General features: G+C 36.8%; 1 protein-coding gene across 1 annotated transcript; it reads left to right on the plus strand.

The window, feature by feature from the left end:
- The first annotated feature begins 5,738 nt into the window (after nucleotides 1-5,738).
- LOC101129796 (dehydrogenase/reductase SDR family member 6-like) lies at nucleotides 5,739-6,582 on the plus strand. The gene has a single exon (XM_055391179.2). The coding sequence runs from the start codon at nucleotides 5,784-5,786 to the stop codon at nucleotides 6,519-6,521; it is 738 nt and encodes a 245-aa protein (XP_055247154.1). The 5' UTR covers nucleotides 5,739-5,783; the 3' UTR covers nucleotides 6,522-6,582.
- The last annotated feature ends 10,692 nt before the right edge of the window (nucleotides 6,583-17,274 follow it).

Below are 17,274 nucleotides of genomic sequence, written 5' to 3' on the forward strand. Positions count from 1 at the left end.
TAGGAAGAACAAAGGTGGGAGGAGGGGTAGTGAAGTGTAGCAGAGAATGGAAAATAAAGTAAAATAATGCTAAAAAAAATCTTATACAGGAGAGTCACAGGGAGATCAATAACTAAATTATCTCATCTTCAATGAAATATAGACTGAGGAAAGTTTGTAAAAAATGAAGAGTTCAGCAATATGAAATTTCAAGCAGGATGTGAGCCCTACAAATCACTGAAGGAAACAACAAAATATGCCCCAGATAGCAAAATACTGAAAACAAAATATTAATAATAATTTAAAAGCTGAAAGTATAAAACAACATAATATAAGTAAACACAAACATATTAGTGATCAGAGAAATAAATTTTAAATAATGAGGTATACATATATAAATTAGACTCTGCAGTGGCTGTTTCAGTTGATATGCCTACTCTTAAGGTTGAGTGCCCATTCCCTTACATACTTGGCCAAATTTTCAGAGATTGTTAACATCCGATATGGACAAGTACATAAGGGAATGGGCACTCAACCTTAAAAGCAGGAATGTCAACTGAAACGGCCACTACACAGCCTAATTTATTTATGTATATCAAATTTTGAAGTGAGCATATATACTACAGAAATGACAAATACAGATAATAATTTGTATGCCAAACACACAGTGACGATGATACATATGCTAACTTTTATGACAGTATTGTTTATGATAGCAAAAAAAAAGAAATAACCTAAATACCCATCAATAGCAAGATGGGAAATAAATCATGCTATACTCATTTAATCAATTATTACCCAACAATTAAAAGAATGAATGGACCTATAATATGTGACATGGAAAAATTTCTAAGTTGGGAAGACTTAGAGAATCGGTAAGTTGGGAGGACAATGTGCAGAATAGTATGTATAAATGCACCCATTTTGTTATAGTCCTAACCTCTGTATTCGTATATATGTATTTTTATGTAAATATATAGAAAAAATGTCTGGAAGAATACATAGTAAACTTTTAATAGATACCACCAGGAGGGAAGTAGTTTTGCCCTCCTTATTCTATCTACTCTGAACAATTTGCATTTTTATACAGCGAATGTATCACTTGAGTGGTTGTCGTGTTTAGTTTTCTTACTGGCCTTACTCAAATGTCAGCTCTTCAATCTTCCCCTGACTCCCTGGATTTGCCTTTTCCTGGGTGACTCAAATGCATGCCATACTTATTTCTACAATCACATGTGCACTATTACTTAGTAAAGAATTGTAGCCACGTTTTCTACCTAGGTGGTGAGCTTCCTTTAGGCAAAGACTCTATCTTACTTATCTCTGAATTCCCCACATCCAACACGTCTGGCACATAGTAGGTTTTCATGGTTTAATCTAATGAATGAATTAATCAACCAATCAAACAATATAGGAGTGAGACCTGGTTAAGCTTTCCAAATTCTGTGGTTAGGTTATCCATGCCATACCTCACTCCAAGGCCTGTAGTGTATCAGGATGTATCACTTGTAGCATAACAGGGACTCTTCCTGGGAAGCAGTATAGTCATTAAGAGAAAGAGATCCAATTCCAGCTCCACCACTGCCCGGCTGGTGATGCCACCATACATATCACTTAAGCTCTCTGTAATTCAGCTTCCTCTTCTGTGAGGAAGGGCTAATAACCATTCCTGTTTCACAGAACTATTGTAAACACTAAATGCGTTAAAATACTACCATTAGTTGTATTATACAAAGACATTTCTAGATAACAACAGGGAAGAAAATCAAAATTATTAACCAAACCTTCAAGGCATTGCCATTAAAGGACCCTGTCCCATGGGGTATAAGAGGAGGGACAAACATTCACACATTGTTGCAGTCCCTTCATGTTAGCACTTCTAAATACTGAGCCAAGGACAGCCACCCCCAGATGCTGCCCTATTCCCCACCACTCTGCCTCCCCTGCGCCCAACCCTTGCCACCCCACCTCTTATGCCCCTCGATCCCCATCTGTATATTCCACCATTCCCAACCCTGGAGTCAATCCTATTCCAAATCATGGGAAAAATATAATAAGCCCTTGGCCATCTCTATAATTTTGGAATTTTGAAATCTTGGAGAAAAAGTATAGGTTCTTCTGTATTAGAAAAGATCCCATTTCCAGAGAAGGCACAAATGCATGACAAGAACACTCCATCAATCCCTGTGGGGCACTACTTGAAATTTTCCCACAAGCTGATCTTATAGAAGAGGGAGATTAAGAAAAGTGAAAGTTATTTTTCACAGGAGGCTCTAGTAGGGACAGAAAGTCATCATGAAAGCATCATGACAGGTCCACCTGATCCCAGACTCAACCCCTGAATTGCTTCCACATTGTCTGTGCCACACAAGCCCCTGAGCCCTCTGCAGCCTGAAGAAATGAGTGAAATCTAAATGTGGTTCTGGGGTAAGAACCTACTTTCCATCTTGGAATCTCACAGAGACCCCAAAGCTAAATAAAAATTCCTTCAATTTCTCTTTTTTAAAACATATTATTACTGCTGACTTATTTCAACTTTCAATTATTTGATTATAAGCGATCTTTTACATTTTCTGTTTGCTTATTTAATGTCTGTTTATTTTTTTATGAATTGTTCAAGTAGATTTCTGTCTTAATCTTATGAGGTAGCATTTACCATAAACCTAAAACTCAGACACCTAAAACAAGCAGGACTATAGCAAATAGGTTACTGTTTTATTTTTCAATGAGAAGGCCTTGATTCAGTGTTGAACAGCAAGAAGAATCAAAGATTTTTAATCAACTTCAAGTACAAAATTATCTTTGAATTTGTTTATTTATCTCCTGAGATTAACCTGATAAACTGAACTCTTCATGGACTAGGACCCAATGGAACAATTCTTTGGATCTCTAAAGCAGTAAGGCAGGCCAGCACCCCCCCGTGGCCAGTACAGAGAGGGCAGGCCAACCCTAGGATAAAGCAGAAGGGAACAAGCTTTGGGCATTGCTGTGGATGGAGAAGCCTGAGTGCTGCTTCTGGGCAGGTAAACATATGCCTGGATGTGCTGCAGGGATCTTAGCTTGTCCCCATCAATGCCCTCCTTTGAGTCAGAAGAAAACTTTTCAGTAATTGGGCAGAAGGGCAGTGGGCTACTTCTTTAAACTGTTGAAAGTCTCCTTTCAGCTCTCATGTCTCAGGCCAGAGAGACAACTTAGGGTGGCATTCAGTTTCCTGGTCTCCAGGCTAAAGTAATCATTTTGAAAGCCAATTCCTCTGTGTTTCAGAGATGCTCCCCACAGATCTGAACTACTGGGGGTGTCCAACCTGTCACAAGCCTAAGGGGGGAAAAACTAACAATATCCCTTTTAGTAACAGATTTCTGGTAAAATTTGGATCACTGGGCTGGAGCAATTCTCAGGCCATAGTGGAGATGCCATCAAATTTTTTTCTTAATGGCATGGACTAACCATCCTCTAGGACTACTGTCGGGAGCTTTTGTCCTAGGTCATGATTTCTGGTGACATAATTGGAATATCTGAATCCATATGATAAGGAGTCCTGTTTCAAGTAATTTAGGCAAACTCTGTACTTCAGAAAACAAGATTGAGCCACAAAAAGGGAGGAGGAGGCACACAGACCCTGGGATCTTTGGTGAGTGTGTCTCAGGCGGATCCGAAGCTGACAAACCATGTGAGTGTGTATGGCCATGAAAACTTTGAATTATCTGCCAGACAGAGTAAGTGCCCTAAAACCAAGATACATTTTAAAATGCTTTTATTCTGAATATTTATTCATAGGTCAAGCCTCATATTTCATTCCATTAATGCATTCATATTGCACCTGTTTTCCTCTCCCTTAGGTGCTTTACATATCCAAATGAACAAATACTGATTCACTTCAGGTTCCTTGGCTGTCTCTTAACTCTCGGCCTCTGACACTCTCCCTCCCTCCTACTGCTCTCTTGGCTCTTCTCAGTCCCCAACCCTAAGTCCCATGCTCCCCACCCTCAGAATCGCCCACATGTCTCTGTTTGTTTTGCCCCAAAAGATGCCAGACTGGAGATAATTTTTCTTTGATTTAAAATCCAGGCATAAAAAAGCTTTACCAATTCATCCTTGGCCCCTTAGTTCTAGAAAGAAGGTAATTAAAAAAAACAAAAGTTTGTTAATCCCAAGTGTGGCTTTTGTCAAGATTCTTTAAAAAACCCTTTGTTATTTAACCAGACTCAATTGACCGCCTAACTGGTAAAAGGAAAAAAATACATATCACGGCTCATAGTTAGCATAACAACCTAATCATCAGGTAAATTCCACTGAAGAAGAATTAGAGAAACCTGAAGACAATCTTCCCTTTTAGAAGGCTGAACTTAGAAACCTCGTATAATTCAACTCCACTGAAAGTACTTCTCCACTACCCTGGAAAAGCAACTCCATGGTTTATCTCTAGATTATTGGGTAGTAATTGTTTTTTGTCAACTTTTGATTAAAGTAAAAATACACCATTGTGCACAAAGGGATGTGTATATCTCATGAATTTTTACAAACTGAACACTCTTGCATAACTAGCACCAGGTCAAGATTTAGGGTGCTACCAGTACCCCAGAAGCCTCCCTCATGGCTCCTCCCAGTCATTAACTCAACCAAATGCAACTACAAGTCTGACTTCTACCTCAATAGATGAGCTTTGCCTGGTTTTGAACTTTATATAAATGGAATTATACGAAATGCACTCTTTTATATCTGATTTCTTTTGCTCACATATTATGTCCATGAGATGAATCTACATTGTGGTGGGTAGCATTAATGCATTCTTTTTTGTTGCCATTGTTTGTTCCATTATATGAATGTACCACAATTTATTCATTCATTCTACCTTTGATGGACATCGGAATTGTTTCCAGTTTTGGCAATGGTGAATAATGCTGCTACAAACATTCTAGTATATGCCTTTTGGTACACACACTTGTGAATGTCTGTTGGGTTTATACCTAAGAGGGGAATTGCTGCATCATCAGGTATGCATATATTAAGCTTTAAAAGATACTGTCAAAGTTTTCCAAAGTAATTTTACCAATTTACACTCAATGAAAATTTCAATTCTGCACATCCTCTACAACATTTAGTATTGTCAATTTGTAAAATTTTAAGCATTCTCATAGGTGGTTAGCTGGAGCTCCTTGTGGTATTAATCTGCATTTCCCTAATGGCTGTTGATGTTGAGCAACTTTTTATATTATATGCCTGTTGGCTATGGAGGTACTCCCTTTTAAAATTGCCAGTTTCAGTCTCTTGTCCACTTTTAACTGATTTTTTCTTATTTGTAGGAAATTTTTAAATAAATTCTGGATGCTAGTCCTTTGTCTGATATTTATAATGTAAATATTTTCTGTCTAATGTAAATATCTTCATCTGTTGCTTGCCATTTTATTCTCCTTAAAGTAAGAAAAGATTCTTGGCCAGGCACAGTGGCTCACACCTATAATCCCAGCACTTTGGGAGGCCAAGGCAGGTGGATCACCTGAGGTCAGGAGTTCGCAACCATCCTAGCCAACAAGGTGAAACCCTGTCTCTACTAAAACTACAAAAATTAGCCAGGTGTGGTGGCAGGCACCTATAATTTGTACTTGGGAGGCTGAGGCAGGAGAATCACTTGAACGTGGGAGAAGGAGGTTGCAGTGAGCCAAGACCGTGCCATTGCACTCCATCCTGGCCCACAGGAGTGAAACTCTGTTTCAAAAAAAAAAAAAAAAAGAGTTTGTTGCTCCCACCGAGTTCTGGAGAAAGCCAGTAGCTCGCTGCTTAAAATTAAACCACAGGGTTCCATTATGGGTCGACTTGATGGGAAAGTCATCATCCTGACGGCCGCTGCTCAGGGGATTGGCCAAGCAGCTGCCTTAGCTTTTGTAAGAGAAGGTGCCAAAGTCATAGCCACAGACATTAATGTGTCCAAACTTCAGGAACTGGAAAAGTACCCGGGTATTCAAACTCGTGTCCTTGATGTTACAAAGAAGAAACAAATTGATCAGTTCGCCAATGAAGTTGAGAGACTTGATGTTCTCTTTAATGTTGCTGGTTTTGTCCATCATGAAACTGTCCTGGATTGTGAGAAGAAAGACTGGGACTTCTCGATGAATCTCAATGTGCACAGCACGTACCTGATGATCAAGGCATTCCTTCCTAAAATGCTTGCTCAAAAATCTGGCAATATTATCACCATGTCTTCTGTGGTTTCCAGCATCAAAGGAGTTGTGAACAGATGTGTGTACAGCACAACCAAGGCAGCCGTGATTGGCCTCACAAAATCTGTGGCTGCAGATTTCATCCAGCAGGGCATCAGGTGCAACTGTGTGTGCCCAGGAACGGTTGATACGCCATCTCTACAAGAAAGAATACAAGCCAGAGGAAATCCTGAAGAGGCACAGAATGATTTCCTGAAGAGACAAAAGATGGGAAGATTTGCAACTGCAGAAGAAATAGCCATGCTCTGCGTGTATGTGGTTTCCGATGAATCTGCTTATGTAACTGGTAACCCTGTCATCATTGATGGAGGATGGAGCTTGTGATTTTAGGATCTCCATGGTGGGAAGGAAGGCAGGCTCTTCCTATCCACAGTGAACCTGGCTATGAAGAAAACTCACCAATCATCTCCTTCCTGTTAATCACATGTTAATGAAACTAAGCCCTTTTTAACAATGTCACTGTTTGCAAGAGTCTGATTCTTTAAGTATATTAATCTCTTTGTAATCTCTTCTGAAATCATTGTAAAGAAATAAAAATATTGAACTCACAGCAAGAGAATAGTTTTTAAAATAAATCTCGACTTGTAAGCATCTGTGTTAGTCACTTTGGGCTGCTATAACAAATTACCATAGATGGAGTGTCATAGACAACAAACATTTATTTTTCAGTCTGGAGGCTAGGAAGTGCAAGATCAAGGTGCCAGCAGATATGGTATCTGGTTAGGGCCCACTTCCTAGTTTGCAGATGGTCCTCTTCTTGCTATATCCTCACATAGCAAGAGCAGAGAAAAAAAGCAAGCTCTTATGTGTCTTTTTATAAGGACACTAATCCTGTTCATGCGGGCACTACCCTTATGACCTGATTACCTCCCAAAGGCCCCACCTCCTAATGTATCATATTGGGGGTTAGGATGTCAACACATGACTTTGGGGTGATACAAATAGCCCATTGCAGCATATACAATTAAAATGTAAATATGAAGAAAAAAGGAAGTTTTTGTTTTTTTTGTGGGGGGTGGGGTTAAGGAAGAAGATAGTAATTTCAGGACTAGGCATTGTAGCTCATGCGTATAATTCCTGCACTTTGGGAGGCCAAGGCAAGAGGATCACTTGCTGCCAGGAGTTCAGGACCAGCCTAGTTAACAGAGAGAGGCTAAGGTAGGAGGATTACTTGAGCCCAAGAGTTTGAGGCTGCAGTGAGCTGTAATCATGCCACTGCACTCCAGGGTGACAGAGCAAGACCCTGTACCTAAATAATAATAATAGTAATTTCCACTTTATTTTTCAATATTCAAGTATTTTTATATAATTCTGCATTGTTCTGTATGTAGATCCTAATTTTAAAATTTTACACCATCATAAATGAACAAAGGTAGGAAGCAGTTTGGCTTCAATAGCTTACAGTAAAAGAAGTAAAGGAGTTCAGCCTGAAAACGATATTGTTGATCTGTCATGTTATGAAAAATAATCCAGTGTTTATACTTAACGGATGCCATCCCTTATTAATTATTTACTATTTTCTTAGTCTAAGTAAACACTCTTTATTAAAATAAGCAATGATACTTGACATGGGCCTAAGAAATATATAGTTAGCTAACTGACAACCTTGTCAGTTAGAGGGATTTCTTTTTTAAATTAAGTACAGATTTCTTCACCAAACTCCAGGATAACAGAAAAGAGGACATAAAATTTGGACATAGTCTCTGGACAAATAAATCTAAATTTAAATATAAATCATATAACAGGAAATGAAATTAAAGAAAATAAATTTTTCAAGAAAAGTAAATTTATGGATGATAATTCTGTAACATCGTCAGGGCAAAGTTTTTTCTTTTTATTTTATTTGAAGTGTTTTATGTTTGTTTTTTACTTGTTGCAACCTCACATGACCAAATGGTATGACGCACACTGAGATACTCAATAAATGTGCAGTTATTCTTAGCCTTTTTTCCTAGAACTTTAATATTAACAAGGAAAATTTTGAAATGCACAATGAAAAGATAACACTTTGTGTATGGGGAAGAATATCATGCAGTTGATGATGGCACATTAAAATTCACACAAAAGGACATTTTGACTAGCATTCCGAAAGAGTCCATTGATTATAAGATTATCTATGAGGTTTTGGGCCAGTCATTACACTACTGAATTATGGCTAACTTTGGTTTGTGATCTAGACCAAGTCACCCAATCTATCTTGGATTTTAGTTTTCTGGTTTATGAAATTAAGGAGTTAAGCTAAATGACTTGGGTTTCTTTTCATGTATCATAATCAAAATGCTGTAACTTCTCTAGTGAATTCATAGAACACTGACTCTTATAACTATGTCATGAAATACTTTATGCTGTGAGCAGGTATACGTGTATAATATATGTATAGCTATGAACAAATAAATTTTAAATAAATGCACAATGAATTCTAAAAAAAAAAAGAGAGAAAAGAAAATATTCTCAATTTGAATAAAGTCAGTGCACTAGCCTTTCAGTTTATGGTTTGTTCTTCTTGCATCTTTTTAAAGAAATCTTTGCATGTTCCAAGGTTTTAAGTACATTCTCTAATACATTAAATACATTGTTATATTCTGGAAAATTTATTTCACATTAAGATCCATGATCTAAGAATTTATTTTTGTTTATGGTCCGGGATAGGTAGCAAAGTTTGTTTGGTTTTGTTTTTTCCCAAATTTCAACCAGTTGATTCATCACCATTTACTGAAGGAAGAAAAATAGCCTTTGGCACTGTACTACTGTGGCACCTTTGTCATAAATAACGTGGCCAGGGATATATGCAGGTCTGTTTCAGGACTTTTTCTTCTGTTCCTTTAGCCAATGTGTTGATCCTTGGACCAAGGAAGTAGTGTTAATTACTGTGGCTTTATAAGAAGTTTTGGAATCTGGAAGTCTATACTCTTTAAGTTTGTCTTCACTCTTCTTCAGGATTGTCTTTACTATTCTTGATGGTTTGCATGTATATATAAATTTCAGAATCAGTTCGTCAATTTCCACCAAAAAAAAAATGCTAGAGTTTTTCTTAAGATGGCATTGAATCTATATTTCAATTTGGTGAGAATACCCATCTTTTCCATTGTTAACCAAAAATAAAATTCTAAGCTGCCCAAATATCTGAACAGACTCCTCCTCTTGGCCAAGGGCATTCCAAAGTTAACCTGAAAAACTAGTTTTGGCCATGAGAGGAAGTGGGGAGTCAGATATGACTCATAGCTGACCAGCATTAACATGAACACAGAAACTTTAAAACTGATAAGAGTCTATTAAGACTCTTTAAGTCTGATAAGAAACATTTATGGCTGGGCACAGTGGCTTATGCCTGTAATCCCAACACTTTGAGAGGCCGAGGAGGGGGAATCACCAATTCAGGAGATCAAGACCATCCTGGCTAACATGGTGAAACCCCATCTCTACTAAAAATACAAAAAAAAAAAAAAAAAAAATTAGCTGGGTGTGGTGGCGGGCGCCTGTAGTCCCAGCTACTCGAGAGGCTGAGGCAGGAGAATGGCGTGAACCCAGGAGACAGAGCTTGCAGTGAGCCAAGATTGTGCCACTGCACTCCAGCCTAGGCAACAGAGTGAGACTCCGTCTCAAAAAAAAACAAAACAAAAACATACAAACAAAAAGGAACATTTATAATCTATTCTCTCTGAAGCCTGCTACCTAGAGGCTTCATCAGCATGATAAAACCTTGGTCTCCACAACCCCTTATCTTATCCCAGACATTCTTTTCTGTTGATTCTAAATCTTTAGACAATAACTTAACTCTTTTAACCAACTGCCAATCAGAAAATATTTTAATCTACCTATGACCTGTAAGCACCTCCCCCATTTTCAGTTGTCCCAACTTTCCAGACCAAACCAATGTATATCTTACATGCATCGATTGATATGTTATGTCTCCCTAAAATGTATAAACCAAGTTATAACCCAATCACCTTAGGCACATGTTATCAGGATCTCCTGGAGGTTGTGTCATGGGCCATTGGTCACTCATATTCGGTTCAAAATAAAGCTCTTCAAATATTTTACAGAGTTTACTTCTTTTCATTGACATGATATTGAGCCTTCTAATCCATTAACATGTTACAGCTTCCTACTTAATTTTTTTCTACTTTAATTTCTTTCAGCAATATTTTATAGTTTTCTGTGTAGAAGCCTTGCATATCTTTTATTTTCCCTATTTAATATTTTTTGATGCTAGTAAAATTTTAAAAATCATTTCCTAATTTGATGTGGCTGATATATGCAGATACAATTGATTTTTATACATTGACTTTGTTGTATACAGTGGCCATGCTAAATTAACTATTATTAATTCTAATAGTCAATTTTTGTAGATTCTTTTGGAATTTCCAAGTATACAGTCCTATCATCCACAAACCAAAACAATTTTATTTCTTGCTACATATTACATATGTCTTTTGTTTCATTTTCTTGTCTTATTGCACTGACTAGGAATTCCAATACAATGATTCATAAAAATGGCAATAGCAGACATCCTTGCTTCATTTTTGACACCAGGGGCAAGGTTTTTAGTGTTTAATCATTAAAAGTGACATTTGTGGTTAGCTTTTAAAAATACTTTTTATTATTAAGAAAGTTACTTTCTATTTCTACTTTGCAAAGGATTTTTTCATGAATTGGTGTTAAATTTTATCAAATGCTGTTTCTTAATTTTTTGAGATGATCATATTTATTTTCTCCTCCACCCTGTTAAAATTTATACAGAATTCCACTATGCTCAGAGAACATACTCCATATGATTTTGACTTTTTGAAATTTGTTGAGACACATTTTATGACCCAGCTTACAGTGTATTGTGGCAAATGTTTCTCATGTACTTGAAAAGAAAGTATACGTCTACAGTTGTTCGGTACGGTGTTCTATATAGAACTGGAAAATTGGAAATTAAGCAATTCACTACCGATTAACCTATGCAATAAAAAAAAGTCATGAAACTTAAGTAAAGCAGTGCTTAGAGAAAAATTTATAACCTTAATGCTTATGCTGGAAGAGGAATAACGTTTCAATTTAGGATTGTTTTATTTTTATTTTCCTTTTGAAATGACCCTTTTAATATAGTGAAATGCCTTTTCTTATATATAACAGTGCTTCTCAACTGAGGACATTAGCAAGGTCTAAAGACAATTCTTGGTTGTCACAATTCAGGGCAGGGAATGTTGCTGACATCTAGTGAGTAAAGGTCAGGGATGCTTATAAGCATCCTGCAATGCACAGGATGGTCCCTCACAACAAAGAATTATCCAGTTCAAAATACCAATAGTGCTGAGTTGAAAAACCCTTTTATGTAATAATACTTTTTGCCCTAAAATCTACATTGATAGTAATATCAGGTTAGTAGAACCTGATGTATCTTTTATCCTTTGACCGTCAACTTTTTGTGTGTTCTTATACTTTTTGTGTGTTCTTATACTCTTTTAAGTATAATATAACTGGATTTTTATTTTTATACATTCTGATAATATTTTATTTAACTTGAAGAATTTAGTCCATTTATATTTAATATAAAGATGGATATATTTGGGTTCAAATCTGCTACCCTACAATTTATTTTCTTTTTGTAAACATATATTTTCCCCATTTTTTCTCTTATCTTGTCTTTCTTGTGATAATTGAAATATTTCTAAAAATTGTTTCATTCCCTCCCCCACTGGCTTGTTACATAGGGATTATTTGCTATTTTTTTAGTGGTTGCCTTAGAAATTACAACATGCATTTTTAACTTATTATCGTTTACTGCATATTAATACTTCTACCACTTCTCAGAAAACACAAGGGTCTTTGACACTTTAATTTACACAGTCCATCTCCCTTGTATGATATTGTTGTCTTATATTTATATTCTAGAAACATTTTAAACCTTACATTATAATTGTTGTTTTAAACAGGCAGTATATTGATTTATATTTTTTACATACTTACCCATTCTCCTCATTCCTTCCTGAAGTTTCACATTTCCATTTGGGAATATTTTCCTTCCACCTGAAGAAATCCCTTTACAGTTTTGGGTTTTTTATTTTTTTCTGCAAGAGATGAATTCCCTAAGCTTTTGTTTATTTCAAAATGTCATTTTTGTTTTATCTTCATTTTGAAAATATTTTCCTCAGTATAAAATGCTAGGTACACTGTTTTCTTTCCACACTTTACAGATGCCATTCCATCATTACCTAGCTTTCATGAATTCTCTTAAAAGTCAGTTGTAAATCATATTGCTGCTGCTGTGAACATTTTTCTTTTTTTCTGGCAACTTTTAAGATGTTTTTGTCTTTTTCATCAATTTTATTATTGTGTGCATACGTGTAGTTTTCTTTGCATTTATGCTACTTAATGATACATAAACTCCTGCCTCTATGGTTTGATATCTCATGGGTTTGTGAAACTTCTCAGCCAATTTATCTTCAAATATTACTTATTTGACACATTATACTGTTACATGGACCCATTTTCTCTCTTTTCTCTTTCTGGAACTCCAATTACATATATTTAGGCCACTCACAATTTTCCATCTGTATCATATATTTCATACTTTTCATTCTTTTTTTTCCCTTTGTGCATTAATCTGGATAGTTTTTGCTGGCCTATCTTCCAATTAAACAATCCTTTTACTGAGTTCTAATCTGTTATTAAACCATCTATTGAATTATTAAACTTAGTAACAGGAATTTGAATTAGAGAATTTCTATTTGATTCATTTTTATTGGTTCTTGCTCTCTGTGAAATTTTTTATTTTCTTCTCTATTTTGTTGAGCACATTAATCATACTTATTTGAACACATGCCTGTGTCTGACAACCCCAAATCTGAATCACCTGTAGGTCTTGTTTTCCCCCTTGGGTTTTTGTTTTGTTTGTTGTTTTGGGGGTTTGTTTTGTTTGGAGTTTTAGGGGTGTGGCAGTTTGTTTTGGTTTTAGTCTTTTGGTCCTGTTTCCTATCATGCCAGCTAATTTTTTCTATGTTAATGTATAAGCAACCCTCTCTGTGTATAAGTCCACAGAGAAGATTTAATTTTTTTTTCTTGAAGACAGATGGAGAACTATTAGATCATCTCGATCCAGGCAAGGTAAGTCTACTTCTGGTTTTCCCTTGTTCCTAGTTCTTGACCCTTTGGGAATCTCAACTGAAAGCCTAGAGTATTTACCAGAGTCCCTCCTCCTGAATTCCAGTTGAGCCTTCTCAGCACAGTGACTCTACCCTCTCTGCTTAGCTTTTTACCCTCTTGCAGCTACTTTCTGCTTAGTTAATCAGCATCTCATCCCACATATGTACTTCTTAAAATGTGACAAATGACTGTAGGGGAAATTGCAGGTAGAATACGGGACTCAATATTTTATAGTAAACTTTCCTCTAGTATCCTGCTCTTCAAGTCCTGACTGCCTCAGGAAACTTGAACCCTAATATTTGACTCCTAGCCCAATGAGTATCCTTCTACGACCCTTCTGTTCAGATTCTGCACCCTGCCCCACAACTTGTAAACGTCCCAAAAGGAAAAATTGATAGGGAATGTAGGCCTCACTTTAATGCATTCTCCCTCTCTTGGGATCTTGACCTGTCAAGTCCTGACTGCCTTGATTTCCCTTTGCTGCCTTTTAAAATGTTTGTTTTCTAGATGTTCTTAGCAGGAGAGTTAGTCTGATACTAGCTACTCAATCTTAATCAAAAGCATGAGTGGTAATTACTTTTTAATAGGCTACAAGCAATACAAAGTTAAGAACTAATTGGATTTATTAAATTATTTGGTTAATTAAACTAACAACTACCTTGAATTTCCACAGCACTGCTCTTCCAATGATTTCAAAGTATTTTAGCACATTAACAAAGGACCATTACTAGTTTCCTCCAGCTCTAATTTATAAATTTTAAATTGATGTAACGGAAGAAAATAACTTAAGTTCATAGGCATGAGGTATCCAGAAAAATTAGATAAAAAGAGGTACTAAATATGCTGATTGCCAAAATCATCAGAATGATTTGAAATCCCAAGAAATAGACTCCCCCTAAGTACACTATATGATTCATATTAAGCTTGTAGTTGCCCATATCCTCTGGTGTTCTAGAGGGATATGGAAAGTATGTAGCATGTGCTTAGTGCTGGTTTGGTTACATCATCAAACAGAGTAAGCAGACTGGTATCAAGGCCTCTCAGAAACTTTTTAGAAACATAATTATAGTAAAATAATTGTCTGTAAGATTTATGAGACAACAAATACTGTCATTTAAGGTATAATTTGGTTTATTATGTAAGTGAATCATAACAGTATTACAAACCATATTCTGTTTATCTTTTTAGGTTTACTGTAGCAGTAGCCTTTGAAGTCACATTTTATTCTATGGAGATTTTTCTATGCCTTCTCTCCAGAATTGGCATGAAACATGAATTCTTTACAAATTTCTTACAAATTCATTCCAGAGAGGCATGTTCAGTTTATAAAAGAAATTTAAAGATTTTTCTCTAAACTGAATGGGGAAAAAACTTACTAAATATGCAAGGAGGAGCCTGTAGATTTTAACTCTAAATCACAGCAAATAGTTACAAATGAAACACAGAGCACCCAATAGACACCTAAAAAATATTTGATGATATTGATCTCCTGCATCCTACAATGAGCTTTTAGTGGGGCTTTGATAGTAACTGGGTACCTCATCTTAATACCTTGACACAAAGAAATTTGGAATAATCCATCATTGTGTTTCTCTAGGATTCCAAATAACAAGCACTGCAAATGGGGTGAGAACAGGTTGACCTCACAAGGTCCCTTGCAACACTGTACATGAGAATTAATAATAAATGGAGGCTAGCATTTTTATTGATAATTTCTGTCCAGAACTGAAGGTATCTCATAGACACTGGCTGTACTTCCTACCATTTCTTGAAGGACTAAAAAAAACATGGTTACACTCATTTTACAAATCAGCAAACAGAAGTCAAATAATTCAACAAAGTTCACAAAACATGCCCACCTTGGCCAGGAAATGTGCCTGAGTGTCTCCACCACTGATTTAATGAGTTACTGATTAGTATTACCTTTCTGCTTACTGTTATTCCCTACACTGTTAGCTTCATAGAACAAACCCTAACTGCTGAACTACTTTGAATATAGTTGTCTAACATCATTGTACTGTTCTTAGATTTGCACATTGACCACATCTAGTAAAAGTCTTCTATTGCACAGCTTACTTGTTGTATCCCATTCAGGAATAAGCAATAAACCAAAAATATGTAAGTGAGGAATAGGGGGAGAATTGCGGGCTTATTTCACTCTTGCATTTACACATACACAAAAAAGTTCCCACTTTGTTGGGTGTTTCTAGTAGGTTATCATCTGCATGATGAAGGCTCAAGGCAGCAGGAATGATAGGGCACTTAGCACAACAATCAGATTAGAAAAGAACAGTTTAGACCCTAAACAACTGACCACTTCATGAAGCTTAAAGAATCCAAAGGAAAAAATTTAGAAATTATCTGAGTATCATTTGAGTTATGTAGTGAATAAATCAAATACTTATAATTTCTTCACTTCCTTATTATATTTGCCCACATTCCACAGTGAGAGAGGATCCACGGAAGATGTTGTAAACCAATTCCTACTCTTTTCATCTGTTTCTAAATGCAGTTATGCCTTTGGTTAACAGTATGCAATATGCTGAACTTCCTTTAAAACCTTGAAATCATCTCAACAGCCTCAGGGTAAAAGGGAAATTGTGTCAGCAGCAACCAAACGGCCAGAAGGTACAGCTTAAATGTTTCCCAACATCCAGGCAACACCTGGCAAATGTCTAGTGGTTGGAAGAGCTAAGTGTGCCCACTAGGAACAGATGTGAAAAATGGATAAGGTGAACATACATCCTCTATTGGAATGTTGCTAGCTTTATTTTGTTTGCTTATATAAACGGACTGCTACTTCTTTATATTTCTACAGCCCTTTCCTATGTGATGGTTGGCAGAACCCATGGCACAAACCACCCTTCAAGGCATGGTTGGGTGACAGACAGAGGGTGCAGCAGGGGAAGCAGGAAGACCAGCTCATGTAGGTGCAGCCGGTCAGTTCATCACCTGGAGAGCTTCTGACCTCCTCCCGTGAACTCTCACCAGTTCCACTTCAGGTACCTCTTGCTTTTCTTGTGTTCAGCTTGCTCATTCCCTCCAAAGAGGACATTGCTCTAGATTATACCCCTCACCTCCCTCTACCATCTCTCAGGTTGCATTCAGTATCAGAAAATCCAAGAAATATATTCACAGATGTTCCCTTGTTTATTTGTTGACTCTGTGTAATTTGTTTGCCCTAATTTGTTTTTGTCTACCTGGGGACTTCCCTTTTTAATTTCCCTTTCTCTGTTTACCCCTCTTTGTGGAGCAGCGGTCTGTTAAGCTGTGAGAGGCACACGCCAAATTAAAAAAAAAAAAAAAACAGCACTGCAGATTGTTTTAAGCATGGGCTGCCCCTTTGGGCCTGAAGGCCTTGCTTGAAGCCTGCACCTGCTCCTCCTCCTGAGACGCAGGGCTCCTGATCTTTATCCCTTGCCTTTAAGCTGCCTGATTCCTATTATCCAAAGTCAAACAGCGTTCTCTACATTCACGCCTCCAGCACTTGGCATGAAATTAATAAGCCTGGCTGATATATTTCCCTGGAAGCCTGCCACTCTTTAACAGTGGTGTTAGATTAAAAATTTTGGCATGGTTAATGAACAGGGAAAAGCTGAAGCCAAAAGTTTCATGCAGCAATGCAAAGATTTGGGGGTTATGAAAAGAATAGCAACTTTTCTCATATTTTCTGAATGCCATCCTAATTACAGGGTTAGATAACAAACACAACTAGATAGTCAGCATTAGAAGAAAAGGTGTATTCTCAGGCTTTACTCATATTTAGATTTTATCGTCTGTCCTTTCAATCACATGGCCTTCTGTTAGACTGGGTTATCTAAAATTGTAATAATACTTATTTGTGCTCTAAACAGATTTCCCTCATCCCAGGTCACTATTTTTCTCATTAAAGGAGCACTATGAATGAGTTTTGGACCGAAAACTGATCTTCCTGAAGTGAAAGTTA

The sequence above is a fragment of the Gorilla gorilla genome, chromosome 5 (genome assembly GCF_029281585.2).
Source record: "Gorilla gorilla gorilla isolate KB3781 chromosome 5, NHGRI_mGorGor1-v2.1_pri, whole genome shotgun sequence".
Classification (NCBI taxonomy): domain Eukaryota; kingdom Metazoa; phylum Chordata; class Mammalia; order Primates; family Hominidae; genus Gorilla; species Gorilla gorilla.

Excerpts from the sequence above, each read along its gene's own strand:
- LOC101129796 (XM_055391179.2), top strand. The coding sequence starts at position 5,784 with ATGGGTCGACTTGATGGGAAAGTCATCATCCTGACGGCCGCTGCTCAG.